This window comes from Sminthopsis crassicaudata, chromosome 1 (assembly GCF_048593235.1).
Source record: "Sminthopsis crassicaudata isolate SCR6 chromosome 1, ASM4859323v1, whole genome shotgun sequence".
Classification (NCBI taxonomy): domain Eukaryota; kingdom Metazoa; phylum Chordata; class Mammalia; order Dasyuromorphia; family Dasyuridae; genus Sminthopsis; species Sminthopsis crassicaudata.
Window position 1 is genome coordinate 724426275 of NC_133617.1, and position 24305 is coordinate 724450579.

Sequence of the window (24305 nt, forward strand, 5' to 3'; positions counted from 1 at the left end):
ACACTTTAGTAACCCCTATCCAACTTTTTTTGTTTCTGAATTACTTTGTGCAAAAGCAATTTAAATTACATGCAGCCTGACTACATGTGATAATTTCAACTGATTGTTAATTAATTCTGTAAGCAAATAGCTCCTGCAATCTCTCTATTCATCAAGGTTTTACTATCTATCAACCTTCTCTGGGCTCTCTTTCTTTTATATACAGTAGGAAGCAGCTGTGTAACATGCTGGATCACAGCCTGAGGAAGCAAGTAGCCCAGCCGTGGAAGGCTTTCACCAGCCAGTCTCAGGATTGCTGTGCAACTAGGCTGCTCCTAATCCTGTAGGGCTGCTCCATCACTTATGATTTGGTACAATGGAGACAGCACTGGGGGCTTATAGTTAAGAGCATCTTACTTTGACTTCCTTCTCTGATGCTAACTGAGTGTGTTCCCTTGTACATGACACTTGTCCATGGGGGAGGAGAAGTATCTGCAATTACAGAATATCTATAAGGAGAGGGGATTGGACCAAGTAGCATCCAAGCTCCCTTCTAGCTCTAAATCTATGATGCTATAATCTCCCATCCCTGACACTCAATCAGCTAGCAGTTGCTCGGTACCAGGCACTTTGATAGGCACTAAGAATACAAATACAAACAGGAAGAGAGGATCTATTCTCATGGAGCTTATGTTAAGGAGAGAAAACAACACATAAAAGGAAGTTTAAAGGAAAAGGGAGCACAGAAGGGAGAGAAGGGACTATGGACTGGTTCTAGATATGGAAGGACAACGTATATGGAAGCCAGATGGAGTATTGTGTACAAAAAAGAGGGAACAGGTCAGTTTGAAGTTAGATTGGAACAGAGTGGGTGTGGAAGGAAATAGTATGAAAGGACTGGAAGGAGTGATAGAAAGTCATGGGCTTACAAGTTTAGTGTTAGAAAGGATCTTAAAGTCATCATGTCTAATTTCTCTATTTTACAGATGTGTAAATTAAGGCTTATAAACTCAGATGGGTAGAGAAGTCACAGAATGTGGGTTTGAATACAGATTTTCTGACTTAAAAACCTATACCTCTTCCACTGAAGTTTTTCAATGTTATGTTAAGGGTCTTCTATTTTATCCTAGAAGCAAAAAGGAAGCACTGAAAATTTTTGAGTAAATGAATTACATGATTAGATCTGTTAGAGGGGAACCATGATTCAATTTAATTTTTTTTCCCAATGAAGTGTGTATAATGAATACAAGGCTTAATTTCAAATCAAGCCCTGGGTTCAAATCCCATCACTGATACTAATCAACTGTATGGCTATAAGCAAGCCATTGAACCTCAATTTCCTTATTTGTAAAAAAGAGTGAATAACGCTTTTAATACCTACCCCCCCATATTGGGAGTTGATATATGTAGAACACTTTGTGAGTTTCAAAGCATTATTTTGTAATTGTTATTCAGTTTAATTGGACTCTTAGTGATACTACACTAGCATTGTCCATGGGGATTTTGGGACAATGGCGAAGTGGTTCTCCATTTCTTTCTCCAGCGTATTAAGACAAATATTAAGTGACTTGTCCAGAGTTACACAGCCAGTAAGTCACTAAATTGGATTTGAACTTAGTTCTTCCTAACTCCAGGCCCAGATTTTTATTCCATAAGCTGCCCTGCATTATGTACAAGTCCATTATTATTATTATTATTATTATTATTATTATTATTATTATTATTATTCAGGTTCTACATTATATGAAAACTATAACTACCTTCAAAGAGTTTGCAATTTTAAAATTAGGAAAATTATTCTTTAAGATGAATCAGGCAAGAAGTTGTATGACTTACCTATCTGCTGTGTGTTTTTATATCTGAATTATTAGAATTATAAGCAGGACGTGAGTGCTACTCTGCTTAATTCTTGCTCCATAAAGTTGAAAGAGATTAGTATGCTCCCCATCCAATTGGCCAACCCTACTGTTTACCAAATAACACTCTCATTGCTCTGTTCTGTTGGAGATGTTTCTCTGAGCCCCTCTGATATACAGATTTCCAACCTGCGTTCCTGCCAACCCTTTTTTAAAGATCAAACCATAGGGAAGAAATGAAGCCAGTAGGGAAATGGAGAGGGCACAACCAGCAAGTTGAGAATGTAGTCCCTTTGTAACATCTGAAACAACAATGAAGAAAAAACTTACCAGAATCACCAGAGACAAGCATTGCCCCATGCCATTAATTCTAGCAATCCTCTGGTGTATCCACCAGCACCTCACTTACAATCACTCATTGAAAATCACTGATGCAAGAGCCAGCAAGCTGTTGCCATTCCTTCTTTTGCTGGCCAAAGCTAAATGGCTGTAATGAATAAATGGGTATCAAGCCGACTTTTCCATCTGCACTGAATTTAGATGCAACTCACAGAAGGACTAAGATGGTGATTAGATTTTTAAAATCTACTTTTTATCCTGGGGTCATAGATTGTTTTATCTAATTCAGTTTCCCATCCTGTGGAGTCCAAGACATACTGTTGCTCATGCAAATAAGTAGGTACCATGTTGGATACAATAGTCTACTTAACCTGGGAGTTGATGAACTTTTTTGTACTTTGATAAATCTGCTTTATTGTAAGTTGTTTCTTTGGTAATTCTATTTTTTTTCTTATGCATTTTAAAATGTTATTTTGAAAAGGGGTCATAGATTTGGTTAGGCTGGCCAAGAATATAGGACATAAACTGAGGTTAAGAATCTCTGTTCTAGAAACTAGGAACACAATGACAAAAAGAGAATTGTTTTCACCCTCAAATAATTTTTAATTCTACTTGTAGTCTATGGTAGAGCCTGATGATAATCTTTCTCTAGGTATCAGAGAATACAAGAGCTAAAAGGGCTATTTGAAATCATTTGATAAGACTTCCTCACTTGACATATATAAGGAAATTGAGGACCACAGAGAAGAAATGATTTGAAATGATTCCAAACTCTTTCAATTTGCATTTCTAAGCTTTAAGAAACTAACCAGCCCTTGATACTTGATGGCCCTGCCCAACATATAGCCTGTGAGCATCAAAATATAGGGGTTAGAAAAGAATTGATATGTTTTACCAATGAACACCAAAAATGCTAGAGTTTGTTGTCACTCTGGTGAAATCTACACATCACTTTTCAGAATAAAAAATTTAAATGCATAAACACATTAAAGGAAAATCATTATACTTGAAATAGAGTTATAATTTGTAAAAGTCCAATTCAACTAAACTGAACATTCCATCATCATGCTAGAGGCTAGAAATTCAAAGATGATAATGAAATAGTCCTTGCCCTCAGTGAGCTTACATTCTACTAGGAAGATTAATTTGACTACAATTAAATTCTATTAGAGCCACAATGAGACTTTTTTGAAACAATATTCCTGTGCTCTGCACACATTGATCAATTCTTCCTCTTTACCCCTAATAAACTGGGCAGCCAGGTAGAATCACAAGGAGAGTGCTGGCTCTAAAGTGTGATCCTGGACCAGTCATTTTATTTAATTTGCCCCAGTTCCCTTATACATAAAATGAGCTGGAGAAGGAAATGGCATCTCTAGCATCTCTACCAAGAAAACCTCCAATAGGGTCACCTAACAAAACAGGGTATGGATAGGAACTGGACCAGTGATTCATTGCTTTAGGAAACTTCTTGATGAGAAGATTCCCTCTATCAATTCAGGTCAATATCTTTTCTATGAGTTATATCATATTAAAGCATTTCCTAGAGCACTGACAAGTTAAAAGAGAAGCCCAGGGTCAAACAACCCATATACATACATACATACATACATACATACATACATACATACATATATATATCTATATATCTATATAGATATATAGATATCTATATAGATATATAGATATATATATATGTATATATGTGAAACAAGACTTGAATCCAAATCTTCCTAGGTTTCAGAGGCCAGTTCTTTACAATAAAGTAGGGAATAGGTAAATAATCATTCATTACATTATGAAAAAATTTGAATTGTAGACATCCTATTTCATTTGTGAAATTTCTCATTTCCAGTTTTCCTAAAACTTATCCTATGAATTATTTCATTCATTTAATTAAATCATAAGTGTCCACCATTGGTCCTAACACTGACTCCATTCTAGGAATACAGAGACAAAAACAAAGATGTTCCTGCCCTCCAGAATGTTATATTTTATTGGGAAGAGACATTTTCTTTTGACAGATAATTAAATATATACAAATATTTAATTATAATATGTAATAAGTAATATATGCAAAATAATATTAGGAATGAAAGTTCTACTCTCAAAAGTCTAGAATGGCTATTCATTTTTTACTTGAAAATATATTAATTTTTTGAAATCTATGATATTTATATCTTTAAGAATACTGGGTTAGAGTTCCTATATAAACAATTTCAGGTTGTTTTTTTTTTTGTGTGTGTATATGTGTTTTTATTCAGATACTCAACTCACAAATGAAAAACACTCAGATGAGAAATCTGTTAAGGGCATCGTTATAAATTCAGTATCCGAATTCAATATTGCCGACGCACCATCCAAGGAAGCCCCCAATGAGAAAAAACTGTCAGCATCCAGCACATCATTATCTTCTCCTGAAGAGTGCCAAACCAAATTCTCATACCTCCAAAACGATACATCATTTCATCAGAGAGACAATGATGGTATGTTTCTTAAAATTCAACAGATCTCTAAATAAAACCTTTTCCCCCCCTTCCTCCCTCCCAATCCTGAAAAGAGCATTATATGCTTACTGTTGGAGAAATCTTTATGAATATTAAAAGAGAGGGCTCAGAATTTAGACAACAGTGAATGACACATGTCAAGGTCACTTGGCAATAACATGATACTCGGCAGATCATTTGCTCTCAAAACTGGGAATTTATCTGAAAAAATGGGTTTTTTAAGTGGCTAGGGTATAATCAGTCTTATTTGCTGGGCTAGGAAGTGCAAGCTTCTCCCCCACCCCACTCCCCTTGAAGGTTCTGAGATTCTTTTTCCTTTGCTATTGTGTAAAGAAATTGGAAGAAGAAGCATAAGTGGCTCCAAAAGAGACAAATAAAGCTTGTGGGGAATGCAAAGAACCAGATCCCAGCTGCCTATGGAGGACAGAATGTCTGCAGGAAGTATTGATCTCTGAACTTGCTGATTGGGGGGAACATGAGCTGTCCAACACCTAGACATATCATTAAAGAGATATTCAAGTTACAAAGCAATCTGAAAAAGATTTGGAGGCAGAATCCTCACCAAAGTCATTTGGATGGATAGAGGCTCCACACCTAGGAGGGGGAAATCATTCCTTTGTTTACCCTCTTTGGTAACTCCTTGGGCCCATGTTTGGTTTGTAGACTCCTGTTTTCACCTAAACAGAGCAGGCTGAAAGAATCTATGAATAAGTCAAATCCACACTGGCCTTGGGGTCAGATTTTAGCAGGGGCTGCATTTTCTGGTGCATATTTACGGAAGTGTTTAAAGTTCCCTAAAAGGGAACAGAAGTGCCTACCCTGAGTTGTATATTTACGACAGAAAATTAAGAATTGTCATGTTCCCAAGATGTAGCATCACCAAGTGGTGCAGCATCTAAATTCTCAAAAGAGAAATTAAGAGAACTGCAAGAAGAAATAGATAGCAAAACTACATTAGTGGGAGATCTCAACCTTGCACTCTCAGAATTAGATAAATCAAACCACAAAATAAATAAGAAGTCAAAGAGGTAAATAGAATACTAGAAAAGTTAGATATGATAGATCCTTTCCTTAGATCATTTGAAGAACTGAAAACCTTCAAATCCTTAGAAGTATCTCTGAAAACAACTGTACCAATATTCTGAAGCTTGGGCAGTGTTTCCTCCACCCTAGAAGCAGAGCCCTATTTTAACAAAAACTTTTAAAATAAAGAAATAGACTAGGAAAATGAGCAAGCAACAGAAAAAAATTCTGACTATAGAAAGTTATTATGATGACAAGGAAAGTCAAAACACACACTCAGAAAAATCAGCAAAGTCAAAACTTCTGCATCCAAAGCCTCAAAGAAAAATATGCCAATAAAAGGGGGGAAGGAGGGGCAGCTAGATGGCACAATGGATAGAGTTATTGGCCTTGGAGTCAGGAGGACCTGAGTTCAAATCCAGTCTCAAACACTCAACAAACATTTCCCAGCTATGTGACTCTTGGCAAGTGACTTAACCCCAATTGCAAGGAAGGAAGGAAGAAAGGGAGGGAAGAAGGAAAGGAGTGACAAAGGGAGGGAGGGAGAGAGGGAGGAAAGGAGAGAGGGAGGAAAGGAGAGAGGGAGGAAATTATGAAAAATAGTCAACATATTGGTAAAGGAAATACACATACAATACTGAAGGAAATAACAATTTAAAAAAGACTAGACCAAATGGTAAAAGTAGTTCAAAACTCTAATGAGAATAGTGCTTTGAAAAGCAGAAATGGCCAAGTGGAAAAAGATACAAAAACTCACCAAAGAAAAAATTCCTTAAAAACAGAATTGGCTAAATGCAAAAGGATGTACAAAATCTTACTGAAGAAAATAATTTCTTAAAAATTAGAACTGAGCAAGAGGAAGCTATTGACTCTATGAGACATCAAAAAATTATCAAACAAAACCAAAAGAATGAAAAAAAAAGAAAAATAGATTCAGGAGAGATAATTTTAAAACTGTTGGACTTCCTGAAAGCCATCATGGAAAAAAAAAGTCTAGACATCATCTTTCAAGAAATTACCAAAGAAAATTGCTCTATTAATCTACAATCAAAGAGTAAAATAGAAATAGAAAAATATACTAATTACCTCCAGAATTCTAAGACTTTGGGGTCAAAGATAAAACATTGCAAGTAGCCATAGAGAAACAAATCAAGTATCATGAAGCTATAATCAGAATAGCAAAAGATTTAGCAACTTTTACACTAAAGGATCTGAGGGCTTGGAATATAACATTCTGGAGGGCAAAGGAGCTAGAATTACAGCTGAAATCATCTACTAATGAGATCAAGATAATCATTCAGGGAGGAGAAATGAAATAGAGGAGTTTCAAACATTCCTGATGAAAAGACCAAAGCTGAATAGAAAATTTTTGCTTCCAAATACAAGACTCAAGAGAAGCATAAAAAGGGAAACAGGAAAGGAAAATCACAAGAAATTTAATAAGGTTCAACGATTCACATTCCTATTTACATGGGAAGATGATATTTGTAACTCATAAGAACTTCCTCTTTTAGGGCAGTTAGAAGAAGTATATATAGAAGAGGGCACAGATGTTAGCTGAATATGGTAGGATGATATCTAAAAAATAAAATTAAGGAGTGATAAAGAGGAATGCACTGGTATAAAAGGAAATAGAGAAGATGAATGGGGTAAATATCTCACATAAAAAAGGCAAGAAAGTGTAATGTGCTATTGTCTCCAGAAACTGCCGATGGCTCTCTGGTCTAGAGGAGAGACTTCTTCCTCCAGAGAGCCACCTCAACTCTGGCCTAGAGCAGAGACTCTTTATCTCTCCAATGCTGCTCTCTTTTATCCTCCCAGAGAATGGGCGTGGGATAACACAAGGGCTTCTGGGAAAAATTACTTCAACCAATGAACTTGCTCCTCCTCAGCATGCAAGCTCCTCCCCAGGAGTTCACAGATGTAAAACTCCCAGTTAAGGGGGGAACTAGAGAATTGTTAAGTACCGACTTAGCACTTAGTAAGAACCTATTATCTCATTATCTCATTTGCACTTAGTAAGAACCTAACAAGAAAGATCTTTTTGGGGGGAGTTAGTAGAGAGTGTTGGAGTCTTAGTCTCATTTGAATTGGCTTAAAGAGGGAAAAATTCACACTCAATTGGGTATAAAAATCTATTTTACCCTATAGTCAAGTAGGAGGGGAAGGGAATAAGAGAATGGGGGAGATTATATTTATAGAAGAGAAGGTGGATTGGGGAAGCAGTAGTCAGAAGCAAAACACTTAAGAGATGAGATGAAAGGAGAAAGAATAATATAAATGAGAGAAATAAGATGGAAGGAAATACAGTTACTAATTTTAAGTGTGGAAAAATATGTGAAGCAAGTCTTTCTGATTTAGTCTAATATAGAAAAATATAAATCAAATTAAAGAAAATAAGAGCCATTCCCCAGTTGGCAAATAATAAAAAATATGGGCAGTTTTCAGAAAAAAGTAATAAAAGCTATTTAGAGTCATATAAAAATGCTCTAAGTTACTATTGATTGGAGAAATGCAATTTAAAACAATACTGAGGCATTTTCTCACCTATTGGCTAATAAGACAGAAAAGAAGAATAACAAATATTGAAGACATATAGGAAAATTGAGCCAATAACACATGGCTAGTGGAGTTGTGAACTGATTCAACCATTTATGTAGAGCAATTTGGAACTATACCCAGATATTTATAGCAGCTTTTTTTCTGGTATCAAAGAATTGGAAATTGAGGGGACATCCATCAATTGGATAAAGATTGAATTTATGTCCTGTGATTGTAATGAAATATTGTTGTAATATAAGAAATGATGAGCTAGATATTCTCAAAAAAACTTGGAATGACATATATATATATATATATATATATATATATATATATATATATATGGAAAATTAAGTGAGAAGAATCAGAAGAACATTGTACCCCCAAATAGCAATATTATAAGATGGTTAGCTGTAAATAACGTAGCTATTTTCAGCAATACAATGATCCAAGACAACTCTAAAGGATCTGTGATGAAAAATGCTATCTAATCCAAAGACAGAACTGAAATACAGTTGGATACAGATTTTTTTTGCTTTCTTCATTCTTCTCCACTTTTTATTTTAGTCTATATTTAGTTAATATGGACATATATTTTGCACAACTATACATATATAATTTATATCAAATTACCACCCTTCTTCATGAGAGAGGTGGGAAGATAGGGAAAGAATTTGGAACTCTTTTAAAAATGAATATAAAAATTGTTTTTACACACAATTGGGGTCAAATAATTTACTAAATTAAAAAAAAAAAAAACCTCATTCATTCACCTTGCAAAACAGTACTTCTTTAGAGACAATGGCAGATCCAACCCAGGATCCACAGTTAGATCCAAGTAGGGAAGAAAAGTTCTTCTTTCTGATTTTCCATTATGTAATTGACAGTAGCCTGCCAGAGATCACTTCATTTCCCTGTGCTTCAGTTTCTCCATTTGCAAAATTTAATATTTGGACTAAAAGATCTCTGAGATCTCTTCCAATCTAAAAATTTTCTTTCCATAATCATGAGGTGTAAAAGAGCATCAGTGAAAATTCCTAGAGGCTGCATCCATTCCAGTGTACTCAGAAGCCCAATCTGTAGAAAACCACCAATACTATACATTTATGGATTCTTTTCACTCAAAAAGACAGTGTTACCTTTTTCTTCATTAACTTTTCCAGCACAAATTTACTTGAATGAAAAATATTGGTTACTCTTAGAAAATTCTATATAAAGATTAGATTATATCCTAATGCTAATAAAGAGATGTATTTGTGTGTATGTAGATGGGAGAGAGAGACAGAGATACAAAGGGGAAAAAAAAAGACAGAAAGAGGAGACAGTGAAAGACAGAGAAAGCATGAGAGAAGGAAAGAAAGAGGGAGGGAAAAAAGAGGAAAGAAGATGGAGAGAGCACAAAAATCTGGAAGAGAAAAAGATGTCTCCCAGGTAATTCTAATCACTGCTGGATTTTTTTTTTCTTCCTGCAGCTATTTAATTTAACATACACTTTTTAAGTAGTTGATATGTGCCAGGCACTATCCAAGGTGCTGAGAACATGAAGATTAAAATGAACCAGTCCCTGCCCTCAAAGAGTTTACTTTAAAAGTGGCATTGGAAATATTGGAAAGATATGGCATTGCGTAAAAAAAGTTAAATAAAAAAGGATATGCAAAAGAATATTATCAATAGATAATAAATGGAGAAATTAGGAAAGGTCACATATAGGCAGCAGTACCTGAAATATTCTTTTTCCCTTCTAATACAGTGAAATGATTGCCTGTGTGATTAACAGGATATTTTTAAATGACTGGGACACAAGTCCCAGAATCAAAACTTCCTAGTGAGGATTCCAATAATAAAGCATTTTACTAGATTGTCCCCAGGCTACTTGGAATTTATCCTATGGATCAAGCGAACGATCCTTGAGTTAAGAACTCCCAATGTTCAGATCAACACAATAAACCATAATGCTCCCAAGGAACTATTCTAAACTCTTGTATCGATGATCCCGGAATAATGAGAATGGCTCCTACCCGGGGAGGGAGTGCAGGGGTCCTTGCATTTTCAATGAAGGGCCATAGTAATTGCTCCATTAAAATGGTAACTGGTACACAGTAGCTTCGCGCAACATAAATAACAGGCTTCTCATTGTTAAAAATAGCCGAGGAAATTAATAAGGCTAATTGAATGAGGTTGCTTTTGTTAAGATCTGGACTGAAGCCAGACTGACCCAGGAAATGCAAGTTTATGACTGACCTGTCAGCTAATAGTCTATCCTTTACTCACCCCATTGTGACAGGACATCAAGGAAAGAGTTTTTTGTACAATACAAGAGGATAAAATACTCTGAATAAGACACCGGGGAAGGAAGAGCAAATCACTCTCAATGTCCTAAATCCTAAAAAATAGTAATCAAGAAATTGGAGAGTTGCAGAGTCACTTCATTAATGGAGGCTTTGGCGGCTGCAATTAATTTAATAATGTAAGCATTGAGAAATAGGGAGGAGGGGTCATTGTTCTTACTGAGATAAATACAGTCAAGTCTTTCAAAAATAGCAGGGGAAACAGGAAGAAAACGGGGAAGCTGACATCCAGTTTTATGCAGTTTGTGGTTAATTTATTTTCAAATGTATAAATGCATGCATCGGAATGGATGCTTAATTGCTAATATCTATTATTTATATACATTCCCCCGCTTAAAACAGGATGAAAAAGCCTCACCCATGCAGATTTTGTAAAATGTGCTGCATCCATTAGCACAGTTCATGGTGTGTGCTCTGATGGGGATTTAACAGTCTCTTCACTGAACATCAGAATCTATGTGTTACAACATCACTTTGTTGTTACACTGTTGTGCTTTTGGTGTGGTCCCTCTCCAGAATAATGGAGAAAGTCTGGAGAAGTCGCTCTCTGGGTCCCGAATTATCGAGATCGTTTCTGATTACTAGGGCATCACCGGGGTTAATGAATGGAAGGATATACTTGTTATTAGAAAACATTGTGTGTGTGTGTGTGTGTGTGTGTGTGTGTGTGTGTGTGTGTGTGTGTTTAAAGCCTGAGAAGATGCCTAATGGATGTGTAATTTTGAATTTGATACATGCTATCTAGGTGGAGGGGAAAATCATAAATATAAGGTACCTAAAAAGAATAGTCTTAATTACACCATGGCCTACTGGATAAAATGATTACATTTTCTACCCTGTAAATTTCATACAATTAAATGCAGCCGTGTCACCTTATAAAATGTTTCAATTTTATAATTATTTCAGTTCATTTACTCAGAAAAAAATAAAAGCACAAATTTACTCAGGATCACCCAAATCTAGTCATTCTAATTCTAAAGAACTGACTTAAAAGTTAGTTGTGCTTGTCTGAACTTAAATAGCTCTTGACATATTTAAATATGTATTACAATTGAAAACATTGGGGATGATACACTGGTTACAGAAAGACACTCAATCACACTTTATTTATTCATATTATATGCTAAAGAATATATTTTTTAAGAGAAGTACTTGCCGTTGGGTAAGGGGTGGGGTAAGGATTTTATTCTTTTGGATTAGAAACTTTAGGTTTCCAGGCTGAACACAAATATCATAAAGCTGTTCAGTAAAATTCATCGGTTGTTCTAGGGACTTCCACACTATAATGCAGCGACACATTAGGGCACATGATGGAGAAAATAGGGTTTTACTGCTCCTTCCACCTATCAGGGCTTTCCTGGAAGCAGGATTTCTCCTACCTTGTATACCATTCCCAATGGTGTCAACAGCATCGCAAGGGGGTGTTAAGGCTAATCATGGGTGATGAGACAATGGCTTGTTGTCTCCCCAGAAAACTTTCCTGTTACCCGTTGGATGTGGTATTAACACTGGATAGCAGAAAGAGGAAAAGCAGGATACACCTGACTGTAGGCAGCACATCGCATGTCTAAACTCATTATTCTGGCTCACCTCAAGTCTACCACAGCTAAGCCTTCAAATAGGGGAGAAGCTCCTGGTACTTGAATGATCCTTCATTATACCGTGAGCTTTTAGGAAAGCCCAGTCCTGACCTCCTTAAAATGTATTACAAAACCCCACTGACCCCTGACCAAAAATGGGGGGAGTTCAGGATTTCAAGCCACAAAAAGGTAAAGAAAAAGATATGGAAGGAGGTGAAATGTGGAAGAAACCAGTGAGAACATCAGAATGGTTAGTCAGAAGTTTCCTGGGGACCCCCAGCTCTTTTCAGGTTCAATTCCCCAGCTGAAATCTGTATTAGGATTGCTTCTGTTTTTGTTTTTGTTTTTGTTGTTGTTGTTGTTGTTGTTGTTGTTGTTTGCTTCTAGTAAGTCTGTCATGCAACCATAACTGCATATAGTACCATCCCGAGTCTGGGACAAAGAAGACTCTGTGGATTTCCATTTTCCATCTTTACTTGTTTGTCCTAAAACTAACTCACTCTCTCTGTCTCTCTCTGTCTCTCTCTGTCTCTGTCTCTGTCTCTCTCTCTCCTCTTTCCCTCTGTCTCTCTCTCTGTGTCTCTGGTCTCTGTGTCTCTGTGTGTCTGTGTCTTGTCTGTGTCTGTCTCTCTGTCTCTCTGTCTCTCTCTTCTTTCCCTCTGTCTCTGTCTGTCTCTGTCTCTGTCTCTGTCTCTCTCTCTCTGTCTCTCTCTGTCTCTCTCTCTCTGTCTCTCTCTCTCTCTTTCTCTCTCTGTCTGTCTCTCCTCTTTCCCTCTCTCTCTCTCTCTCTCTCTCTCTCTCTCTCTCTCTCTCTCTCTGTCTCTCTCTCTGTCTCTCTGTCTCTGTCTCTCTGTCTCTCTGTCTCTCTCTCTCTCTCTCTCTCTCTCTCTCTGTCTCTCTCTCTGTCTCTCTGTCTCTGTCTCTCTGTCTCTCTCTCTCTCTTTCTCTCTCTCTCTCTCTCTCTCTCTCTCTCTCTCTCTCTCTCTGTCTCTGTGTGTCTCTAGTCTCTGTGTCTCTGTATGTCTGTCTTGTCTGTGTCTGTGTCTCTCTGTGTGTGTGTCTCTCTCTTTGTCTCTCTCTCTCTGTCTCTCTGTCTCTGTCTCTTTCTGTCTCTCTGTCTCTATGTCTCTGTCATTGTCTGTCTCTCTTTGTCTCTCTGTCTCTCTGTCTTTGTCTTTGTATCTCTCTTTGTGTGTGAGTGTGTGATGTTCTCTGTCTCTGTCTCTGTCTCTGTCCCTGTCTGTCTCTGTCACTGTCTCTGTCTCTGTTTCTCTCTGTCTCTGTGTGTTTGTGTGAGACATCTTCTGTCTCTCTCTGTCTCTCTCTTTCTTTTTCTATTATATAAATACATACACAAATAAATTTATGCATATTATAACAACATTTCTCCTAAAAAAGGAGAAGTGCATATAATACTACGCTTGGACTCATTTGCTTTGTGTTAAATGCTTTTGCAGAGAGTGTTGGATGCAAGTAGAACACTTGAGTAGAAAGCTATCCCATAGCACCCTTTACTTCTCACTTGACTTGATCATACCACCTACATCTCTGAGACTCAGTCTCATTATCTATAAAATGAAAAGTTTGGATTGAATGATATCTAATGTTCATTTTAAGTATAAATACAATTAAAAATCTGCCTCTACAATGTGTTTTAGTGAAGTCAAATATTTATAATTCTTTTAAAAAAGATGTTGAAAAAACAATGTGTTAGAAAAAAACTCATGATTTCAGTTATTCAAGTCATACTGGCTCTAAGGTTCATGATCTTTTTGGAATGAATCCAGTAAGAAACAGAAACAAGTCCTTGACCAATTGGGGAAAGAGGCAGGGGTGGTGGGAGGGGACTCTCACCGTGTCTTTGTTCTTTATTAAACATTAAAGTCTCATGAAAAGGTGCAGCAAGAGAAAAGAAAATATCCTTGGTCTCAGGAAATGCTCCATTTCTCTTTCCAGCAAGTTGCAAAATTTCCTCTGAACTGCTGCTTTTACTTTTGTGCAAACAAAAACAGGCCACATGCAAAATGGTTTCCTCTGCTTGTGTAGAATTCCTTAATGCTTCTTTTGAGAAAGCAAAGGCTGGAACATATTTTCAAGTTAGGGGAGAAATCTGTTTTCAATTCATTAATGTCGCCATGTTTACCCTGGGCAAGAGTAGCCACTTTTTACGACCAAATTAAAAAAAATAAAAATAAAAAACTGAGAAACTGAGAAAACAGGTTTTATTCTCAAGAGCAAATTGGGGGACCTAATGATAATTCTGCCAAGGGATACAGAGAAAAATAACATTTCAAATAAGGTTTACCATATGTCCTGAAAGTCAAGACCTGAGAAGGCAGCCAACTCCAGACAGTTTGGCAAAAGCAATCTCATCATCAACACTGAAAGAGACAGAGTCCCCGAAACCTGTTTCCAGTGCCAGTTCAGTCATTTGCTACCTTTGTTGCCCTGAGAAAACAATTCATTCCTCTTTGCCCCAGTTTCTTCTCCTGTGAAATAAATGAGTGATATCTAGAGAAATTATCTTCTTAGTTTTAAAATATGTATTAATAATAGCTTATAACAGGTAGCATTTATATAATACTTTCAGGCATATATGTACATATATGTGTGTTTATACAATGTACTTATAATTAATTATAATATGTAACATTTGTATAATAAATTTGTGTAATACTTTCTGCCATATATACAAGTAAATGTATATACATACATGTAACTAATAATTTATAATAGGTAACATTTATATAACATTTTCAGTTATATATATATATATATGTGTGTGTGTGTGTGTTATGTATATACAGAGAGAGAGAGAGAAGAGAGAGAGAGAGAGAGAGAGAGAGAGAGAGAGAGAAAAGAGAGAGAAAGAGAGAGAAAGAGAGAGAAAGGAGAGAGCGGAGAGAGAGAAAGAGATAGAGAGAGAGAAAGAGATAGAGAGAGAGAAGAGAGAGAGAGACAGAGAGAGAGAAAGGAGAGATAGGAGAGAGAGAAAGAAATAGAGAGAGAAGAGAGAGAGAAAAAAGAGAGAGAAAGAGAAAGGAGAGAGCGGAGAGAGAGAAAGAAATAGAGAGAGAGAAGAGAGAGAGAGAAAAGAGAGAGAAAGAGAGAGAAAGGAGAGAGCAGAGAGAGAGAAAGAGAGAGAGAGAAAGAGATAGAGAGAGAGAAGAGAGAGAGAGACACAGAGAGAGACACAGAGAGAGAGAGAAAGGAGAGAGAGGAGAGAGAGAAAGAAATAGAGAGAGAGAAGAGAGAGAGAGAAAAGAGAGAGAAAGAGAAAGAAAGGAGAGAGCGGAGAGAGAGAAAGAAATAGAGAGAGAGAAAAGAGAGAAAAGAGAGAGAAAGAGAGAGAAAGGAGAGAGCGGAGAGAGAGAAAGAGATAGAGAGAGAGAAAGAGATAGAGAGAGAGAAGAGAGAGAGAGACAGAGAGAGACACAAACAGAGAGAGAAAGGAGAGAGAGGAGAGAGAGAGAGAGAGAGGAGAGAGAAAGAGATTGGCATTTGTAATTTATAATAATGGCACACATTTGTATAACACTTATGCATATATGTATACAGACATATATGCATTGTACATATGCATGCATGTAGCTGTAATAATTTGTGGTAGTTGTGTGTATAACATATTTAGCCATATATGTGTATATACATGCGAACATATATGTAACTATAATAATTTATAATAGGTAACATTTGTATGACACTTTCAGGCATATATGTAGGTTAGTATTTATAATAATTTCTAATAATGGGTAGCATTTGCAGGCATATATGCAGATTGGTATTCACAATAATTTATAAGAGGTAACATTTGTAGAACACTTTTAAACATATATGTGAATATGTGCACATCCATTTGCATACATATATAGCTATAATAACATAATAGGTAGCATTTGTTTAACTTTCAGCCATATATGTGTGTGACTATATGTGTGTGCATGCACTTGCATAGCTACAATAATTCATAATAGGTAATAGCTGTCTAATATTTTAAGGCATATGAATTATAATAATGGATAGTATTTATATAATACTTTCAGATGCAGGTATACATATATGCATATTTGTCCTTATACCCACACATGTTTATACACACATGCCTGAAATTCTTATATAAATGGACTCTTAAAAGCTATTATTATGATATATTCTAGAAATGATATAATATTATTATAATAAGCATAAATTTATTTGTATATGTATATATGGCATAGCAATATAGTAATGTGTAGATGTTCCTCACAACAATATTGGGAGAGGTTGATATTTTTATTATTCCCATGTTACAAAAGACAAAATTCAGATGGAGAGAAATAAGTGAGTTAGCCAAAGTCACAAAGATAGAAAGTAAACAGGATGTTAAGCTTTACAATGATTATCTCATCTGATCTTTTCAGCAATTTATTATTATCTTGCCCAGGGTCACATAGCTAGTAAGCGTCTGGGGTAGGATGTAAATTCAGGGTTTCTTCTTCTTTTTTTTCTTTTTTTTTTTTTTAAGACAGTTAGGGTTAAGTGACTTGCCCAAGGTCATACAGTTAGGAAATATTAAGTGTCTGAGGTCACATTTGAACTCAGGTCCTCCTGACTTCAGGGCCGGCACTCTCTCCACTGCACCATCTAGCTGCCCCTGAATTCAGGGCTTTTTAACTCCAGATGCAGCACTCTGTCCATTGGGCAGCTGTCTAAGATTAAGAGTCTTGCCTAGAATCACATATCTAATACGTATCTAAGGATCTGAATTCAGGATTTCTCAACTCCAGGCTCAGTGTCTTACACACTGCAGCTTAGCTAGTAGTAAGGGAGTGAGCCCATGAATTCGGCGGGTCTCCCTGACTGCAAATATCCAGAGTAGGGTCCATTCTAATACTCCTAAAAGGGAAAGTCCAAGTGACATTTGCATTTTAAATCAGTATCATAATTGATAATATTTGTGCTAATATATTGATCACAGAAAGAAACAATCACATTTTACTTATTCTTCCAATCCATTTTTTAAAAGAAAGACACTATTATATAAATGGACTCTTAAAAGCTATTATTATGATATATTCTAGAAATGATATAATATTATTATAATAAGCATAAATTTATTTGTATAAGTATATATGGCATAGCAACATAGTAATATGAGGTTGATATTTTTATTATTCCCATGTTACAAAAGACAAAATTCTCACTCACTCGCAGCACTGAAAGGAATTGCACCAACCCCTCAACTACCCATAGACATGCGATTGTCCATCTATACGTGGATATATAATCACATGTGCGCTTTCAGTCAGAGGTGTATCGTGGGTCCCATTAAGGCAAAGCTGTGCGTGCCCTCTGGAACGAAGCTTCCTCTTCTGTCAGGAGCCAACCTTCTCCCTGCTAGGTGCTGCTGCAGCCCCGGCAATCTCCTAGGCACTGATGCATTGAGGGTTTCTGGGTTTTTTTTCTCATATATCTAACAGCCAACACTCCTCTCTTCTGAAATGCATAGACCTGCTGGAATGTATGCAGCCTGCTAGAATGCTTCTATATGTTTGTGGATGATTTTCTGGTTATTTATGGGAGATTGGCGAACAGTCCATATGCCAGGAGCTGGCACTGAGTGAATCAAAACCAATCAAAACTGGCAAAAGGCAAGTGCCGTTCACTGAGACGGGCAGCGTTAGGGGCGCACGGCTGCCTATACTATAAATATTGAGTAATTGCCCCGGCACCTGCAGCCTTATGTGACAATTATACTCGTCAGGAGGAGTCAGAGGGGAATTCTCACTGCCATCTCATTAAAAGGAAAAAAAAATACATACCAATATTCACAGCTCACAGTGCAGCTCTACAGAATGCTTTACAAGTGGGGGGGGGGGAGAGAAGGCTTTGCTTTAAGAAAAAAAAATAAATATTTCTTCTATTTGGGGAGAATTTCCATATTTTTCTACCTCTTAAAAATTTAACAAGCCTATGAACCACAAAGAAGAAAATAGCTTTAAAAAGTTCTTGGAAGCAAGTGAGTTGAGGGTACAAGGGACTTTGGAGGGAAGCCTACGTCTCACTGGGGCACACTTTTCTGTCTCACAATAGGGTGAGACCTACAATTGTTAGTTATGAACATTTTATTAAATAAAACTCCTTATGAAAATTAAACTTTAAACAGATGATCAGTCCATCTGGAAGGGGTGGGGAGAGGAGTTTGGGATGTTTTCTCTGTGTCGTGATGGACTACTTCTTTCAACCAGCGATGATCTTCAGATGATGTATTTCAGTTAATTAGATACTCTGCCTTGATTTCTATTCACTCACTTTTCAGTTACAGGAAACCAGTAAGGTTTTCTCAATTTATTTCTTTCCTACCTGAAAAAAATCGAAAATTATTTTAGCAACAGAATTGCCAAATTTTCTGGCATATTCCTCAATGAAAAATAAAATACTGTCAGCGGGAAGCTCTTGCAGCTGTTTGGCTGAAATTCCCAATTACCAGAAATGCCCTTGGAGATCCTTTTCAGATTTTTACAAGCCCACATAATGAATTCTCAAACCACTTTTCTTAAAGTAAACTTTTCTTTAAATATATTAATATGTATCTTACCTAAGCAACTCTGTGGTGAATATCTGTACTAACGGAGGGGCATGAGAAATGGGACTAATAAAATAAAATACCTTACACCTATGGAGTAAGTGTTCACAATGCACCAAGTGCTTCCCCAAGAACAACAGCCAAAGGTATTAAAAGTGTCAGTCTTCTCATTGTATTTGAGAAAACAGGCTGGAAAGACGCTAAATAACATTTTTTTAAAATCAAATAAGGTAACTGTGTGAATATATATATAGGTATAGGAGGAAGAGGAAACATGTAGGAAAAGGGTCAGTAGTGAAACTACTAAAAAGTGGAACAAACTAAATAGTTACACAACTAGATCCTGGGTTTATTTTTCTTAAAATTTAAAGAAAAATCCATTTCTCTCTGAAATAAATATTCAATTTATTTAGAGTTGGATTACTATTTGTCAGTTACCCTGCTTGTCTATGTTTCTTATAATCCTTTTTTTTCCCTTTTTTTCCTTTTTTTTTTTTTTTTTTTTTGGACAGATGAATGTGCCTCACTTATTCTCACCTGTCTGTTTTGCCAGTTTTTGGATTGCCTTCTAATGCTGCCTGATACTTGTGAAACTGTGTGCATAAATACGTGTTGCCCATCTCATCGATACCATCATGCCTCCGATGAGAATCACTCCAGAAACGACTGCAATTGCAATTGTGATGTTGACTGCAGCCTGTTTGAATCTTGTCACGAGACAAGCGAGTGCTTAGAGCTGGCCATGGAGATTTCAGAAATCTGTTACCGCTAACATAAAAAAGCACCAGATCGAAAGAAAGAAAGAAAGAAAGAAAGAAAGAAAGAAAGAAAGAAAGAAAGAAAGAAAGAAAGAAAGAAAGAAAGAAAGAAAGAAAGAAAGAAAGAAAGAAAGAAAGAAAGAAAGAAAGAAAGAAAGAAAAACTGATTGCTAGAAATTTCCCATATGACCAGGATGTGAGGTCCTATTTGTTATAAACATCTTGGACTCTGTATATCACATTATCTTGCATCCATTTGGGAAGAATTGCATTTCTCACGCAAGGTCCTTGTTCACAATTTCACAACTGCACGACACTCAGAAATAAAATCTTTAATCGTAGATGAAACACAAATCCCAAACAACCGACACAAAATGTTTTCACTGCATTCCTGCCTCCCAGCTGGCATGCTAATCCCCTCTTTCTGTGACTACATTCACCAGCTTGCACCATGGATTCAGCCCTATCCCCAAATTCCGGGCGAACTGGGGCACTCTTTTAGGATTGACATCCATATATTAGCTCTTCTTCTTAATAGACTCATACATAAACATCATGCTTTGTTGGTTACTATTAATAATGGATGATAGAACATCATTTTATAATTAAAAATTTATTTATACAATCCCTTAAAACTCACTTATATGTTCAGTTTAGGTAGAAAAGGGAATTAAATGATTAGGAACTATGTTGCTGTAATTACAGCCGATGTCTCTGAAACATCTCTGGTGGATTTGAAGTCTGATGTGCTTCAGCGGAGTGCTGTAATTCTAGACCATATTAATCTGTGTCTATGATTATGCCATAACAGGTTATGTCTATTTTTAATTTGTTACAGGAAGGTTCTCCTTAGTTCTAATGAGCATTAATGGGAACTGTGTGCATGTTTCAGGAGGAGAATGACCTCGGTTAATCAATTGCTTTTTTTCCTGATTTCTGTCATAGGGTAAACAGGAGAATGCAAAAGAAACTACAGTTTTCTTAGCTTGAATTTCTACAAGCACTAAAAAGATATAAAAATGCGGCTATCCGTTCAGCATGGAGTTCTTAATGCAGCATGTCCCTCAGATACTATGGATTTTCCCTTCCTGATAAAGTTTGTAATTATTAACATTAATAAAAATTTTGACCACCACAACATACCTGTATAATAAGCAAGGACACAATATGAAATAGAAAATGATTTCTTAACTCAAAGCAGGGAAAAGAAAACAGACAATCTTCTCTGAAAATCTTTCTTGATTATAGTTATTCCAGAATATACCTTAATTTCAGGAGACTCCATTCTGTTGTCTTTAAGCAAACAATACTCATCAATTTGTTCTTGTGATTTTCCACCTACCCTGCCATTACAGCACCTCTTCTCACCAGGAACAATGATCCTCCAGACTCCAATCTGTAGATAGTCTATCCACATATCCATGCCCTTCATCTCCCTCCCAGGGAGATTTTGGCTCTGTGCCCTGATGTGGAGCTGTTCTGATTAGTGGGTTAGTCAATGAAAATTCACTTTCACCCACTATATCTAGTAAATGCCAGACCATACCAAACCATTTAGCCATCCATCAGTGTACCAGAACCTATTTAGCATGAGTTCCTTGATATCAGTCCTGCCCTTCTAGTTATTCCCCTCCCTTCTATTTCTTGATCTTGTTCTGATAACAGCAACCAAATATTTTTTTTTGCTTCTAGACAGGGAGTAACAATCTATGGCTCCATTCATAATCCCTGTGGCTTGCTTAAACCAAACTTTTCTCCCTAGAGAACATGTTTATTCCCCTATTAGAATGTAAGCTTTTTGAAAGCAGGAATTCTTTTTTCCATATTTGTACCCCCCTCATTTAGCACAGTGTCTGGCTTATGGAAGATACTTAATAATATTATTGACTGACTTTAAGAGAAGACAACCAATTAATAAATGATATTTTCCAACTGCCAACATTTTTACACAAACATCTTGAAACTATTAGTTATTGGTCTCATCTTCCATTTTTTAAAAACAAATTTGAAAAAGCCTATTAAAAAGCTAAAGAACAGATCAGTTACATCAAATAATCTTTACCCAGTTGGAATTAACTTTCTGAATATTGGAGCTGAGCTTTTCTTTCCCATTTCAACTTGAGTTCACAGAATAATAGATTCAGACTGAAAAAGGCCACAAACATCCAATTTTCTTATAGAAAACAGTTCTATAAAAGTGAAATTACTTGTCCAAAGTAAAACAGGTAATGAATGAGAGGCAAAGCTCAGATCAGATCCCAGTTCTTCTTATTCTAAATTCAGCCTTCTTCCCTGGCTGATGGGCGAGTTGGCTGTCTTTTACCAGTTCCCAAATCAGATGGTCCCAAGATTCAAATCAGACCTACCATGATATTTGGAGTCTTGAGGTCACTGTTACCACTTAGGAACATTTTGGACTCTATCCCAACTTGTATGCAGAAAACATGAAGATAAAATTCATCATAGAATCATAGATTTAGACCTTGAATGAGTCATCTAATTTACCTCTGTTTTTTGACTTCTGGGTAAAGTGAGGCTGGGAAAGCTCTGAAGATTAATGGGCAGTGAGTCTGGAAAGTGGTAGGCTGGACTCCATATTTTTTATCTTTTGTCCCCTCTGCCTCCCAATCCCACCACCAAAGACAATGACTTAAATAGAATACTGAGAGATTAAAGAACTGGAAAATGTTTTGGTTTTTTTCCCCTTTTCTTGAATTGCAGCAAAAGTCCTGTGCAAGCAGTAAGATTTCCCTCACTTCCCTTACTAAGTTCACCCACTGAACATTTATTAGAATTAACTGTGATATAGGGGAACATGCCAGTTTTACATGATGGGAAAATATTCTCTTCTTTATAAACCACAATAACACAGCATCCATTTTTCAAACAAAAATGACTCTTTCACTTTAATCATAAGATCATAGACCAAATTTCAGAATCCATACAGTGAAAACATTTTAATACTTCACTAATCAATAGTTGATACATAATTATTAAGCACCTGCCATGTGCCAGGCATTGTGTTAAGCGCTGGAGATGCAACTACAAAAATAAAAAAATGTCCCTGCCTATATAAGGAGATTAAAATACAATGAGAAAAGTCAATAAGCAAAAGGGGAGGTGGAACAGAGTTTGGGGGTGTAGGGGACGAGTCAAAGAAATCCATGAGTGCAGAGAATCCAAAGGATCCAAATCACGTTATAGATAAGAAAGCTGAGAATCAGGAGTGACTTGTCCAAAGTCACATGTATAATAACATTGATCATAGGAGATTTTAGAATTAGATCCAAAGTCAGTGTTATTATCCCCCCCCCATATCATATGACTTTAATGTACTAAGAAACATACCTCATAAACCCTACACAGGTAGAAAGATTTAATTAAAAGCTTAGAAACACATAAAGGGAAGGAAAAGATGTGGATGTGATGACTGATGAGATGTAAATGTCAGAATCTGGGAGCAGCACTCGGGTGTTTTTTGCAGCAATGGAATATCCTGCTTTTGAATATAAAGAATGTGATAGTCATAAAGGAAGAGATTCCCAGGGACACACAAACATGCACACACACACACACACACACACACACACACACATCCCAAAAGTGATTTGAGAACATGCAACCCTTTTAGAGAATCGGGAACTATGATGTTCCCACAGCAATATATAAGCTCACAGTCTCTTTCTCATGGATCTGCTCCACGGGTTTTATAAAAACTAGCGCATCTCTACAAGGAGACAAAAAAGTATGGGAAACACTGACAAAATGCAGTTACATTTAACTCGGTTTTGAAATTTCTCCACTGCTGAAGATGACAGCCCTACAAAACGAATTAGCATCTCTGGACAATCAAAGCAAATTGAGTGAAATTCTCTTAAGTATTTTCCAAGGGACTAAGAAAACACAGACAAGGAAACTGGGCAAATAGAAAACTCCATGTGGGGCATATTAGAAATCGTTTTAAAGTACCAATGCATAGATGGAAAATGTTGAAATGGGAGTTTCATAAATAATCTTCCACTATAAATTGGAACAAAATAAAGCAATGTTAATAATGTAACTTGAGGCACATTGCAGATGCTTTGGTCAAATGACAGGCTCTCTCTCTAGGATATATAAAATTTTAAACATTGGGAAAGTGTCAAGGAATCCGTTTACTTAACTTGAAAAATGTTGTCAAACTGTTCATTTAATTGACTTATTCAGCTTATTTAGGGGGCTCTGTGAATTAGTCTCTTTCCTAAGAAGCAGGAATACAAAAATCAAATACAGTTTCTAGCTGTATAATTGGGGATGAATTACTTCAATTCTCTGATCATCAATTTCCTCATCTGTAAAATGGAAATATTAATTCCCATAGCACATACATGGAAGTATTGTTGCAAAAATAAAATGAGATAATTTCAATAAAATGTGTCCTACAAATTTTAGAATGCAAGATAAACAAAATGTATTGTCATTTTATAGTTCTGTTGTAAGAGCACATGAAATCACTAGGTTTTTTGGAAAGGTAAAAAGAACTAAAGTAGTAGATCTGTTTTCAAAAGGATGGAAATTGATTGAGATAGAAATTGCTACATTTTTGTCTTTATATGCCTTAAAGCCTACCATACTCTTTGGTCCAAACATAGCAATATCAAAGGTTTGTTATTTATTTATGTATTTATATGTGTATAAGCATAAAAATACATGCACATATATGTATAAACATATAAATAATGTTTATGTCAATGTGGCTAAGCTAGAACACTTAGGGTCCCTTAAAGCCCAAATGTGATTTCTTCCTTTAATCATCCCCTCTCTTATTTT

At 36.2% G+C, this 24305-nt stretch overlaps 1 protein-coding gene across 4 annotated transcripts in view; it reads left to right on the forward strand.

Moving 5' to 3' along the window:
* Positions 1-23908, forward strand: part of MDFIC2 (MyoD family inhibitor domain containing 2) — a 153379-nt gene extending 129471 nt beyond the window's left edge. For 3 of the 4 annotated variants that reach the window (XM_074284104.1, XM_074284105.1, XM_074284106.1), the window contains 2 exons: positions 4439-4660; positions 19251-23908. In XM_074284104.1, the coding sequence (XP_074140205.1) occupies positions 4439-4660; positions 19251-19510 (482 nt within the window). In that variant the 3' untranslated portion in view covers positions 19511-23908. The remainder of the gene's footprint in view (positions 1-4438; positions 4661-19250) is intronic. The other variant, XM_074284107.1, reaches the window with a different exon arrangement.
* The last annotated feature ends 397 nt before the right edge of the window (positions 23909-24305 follow it).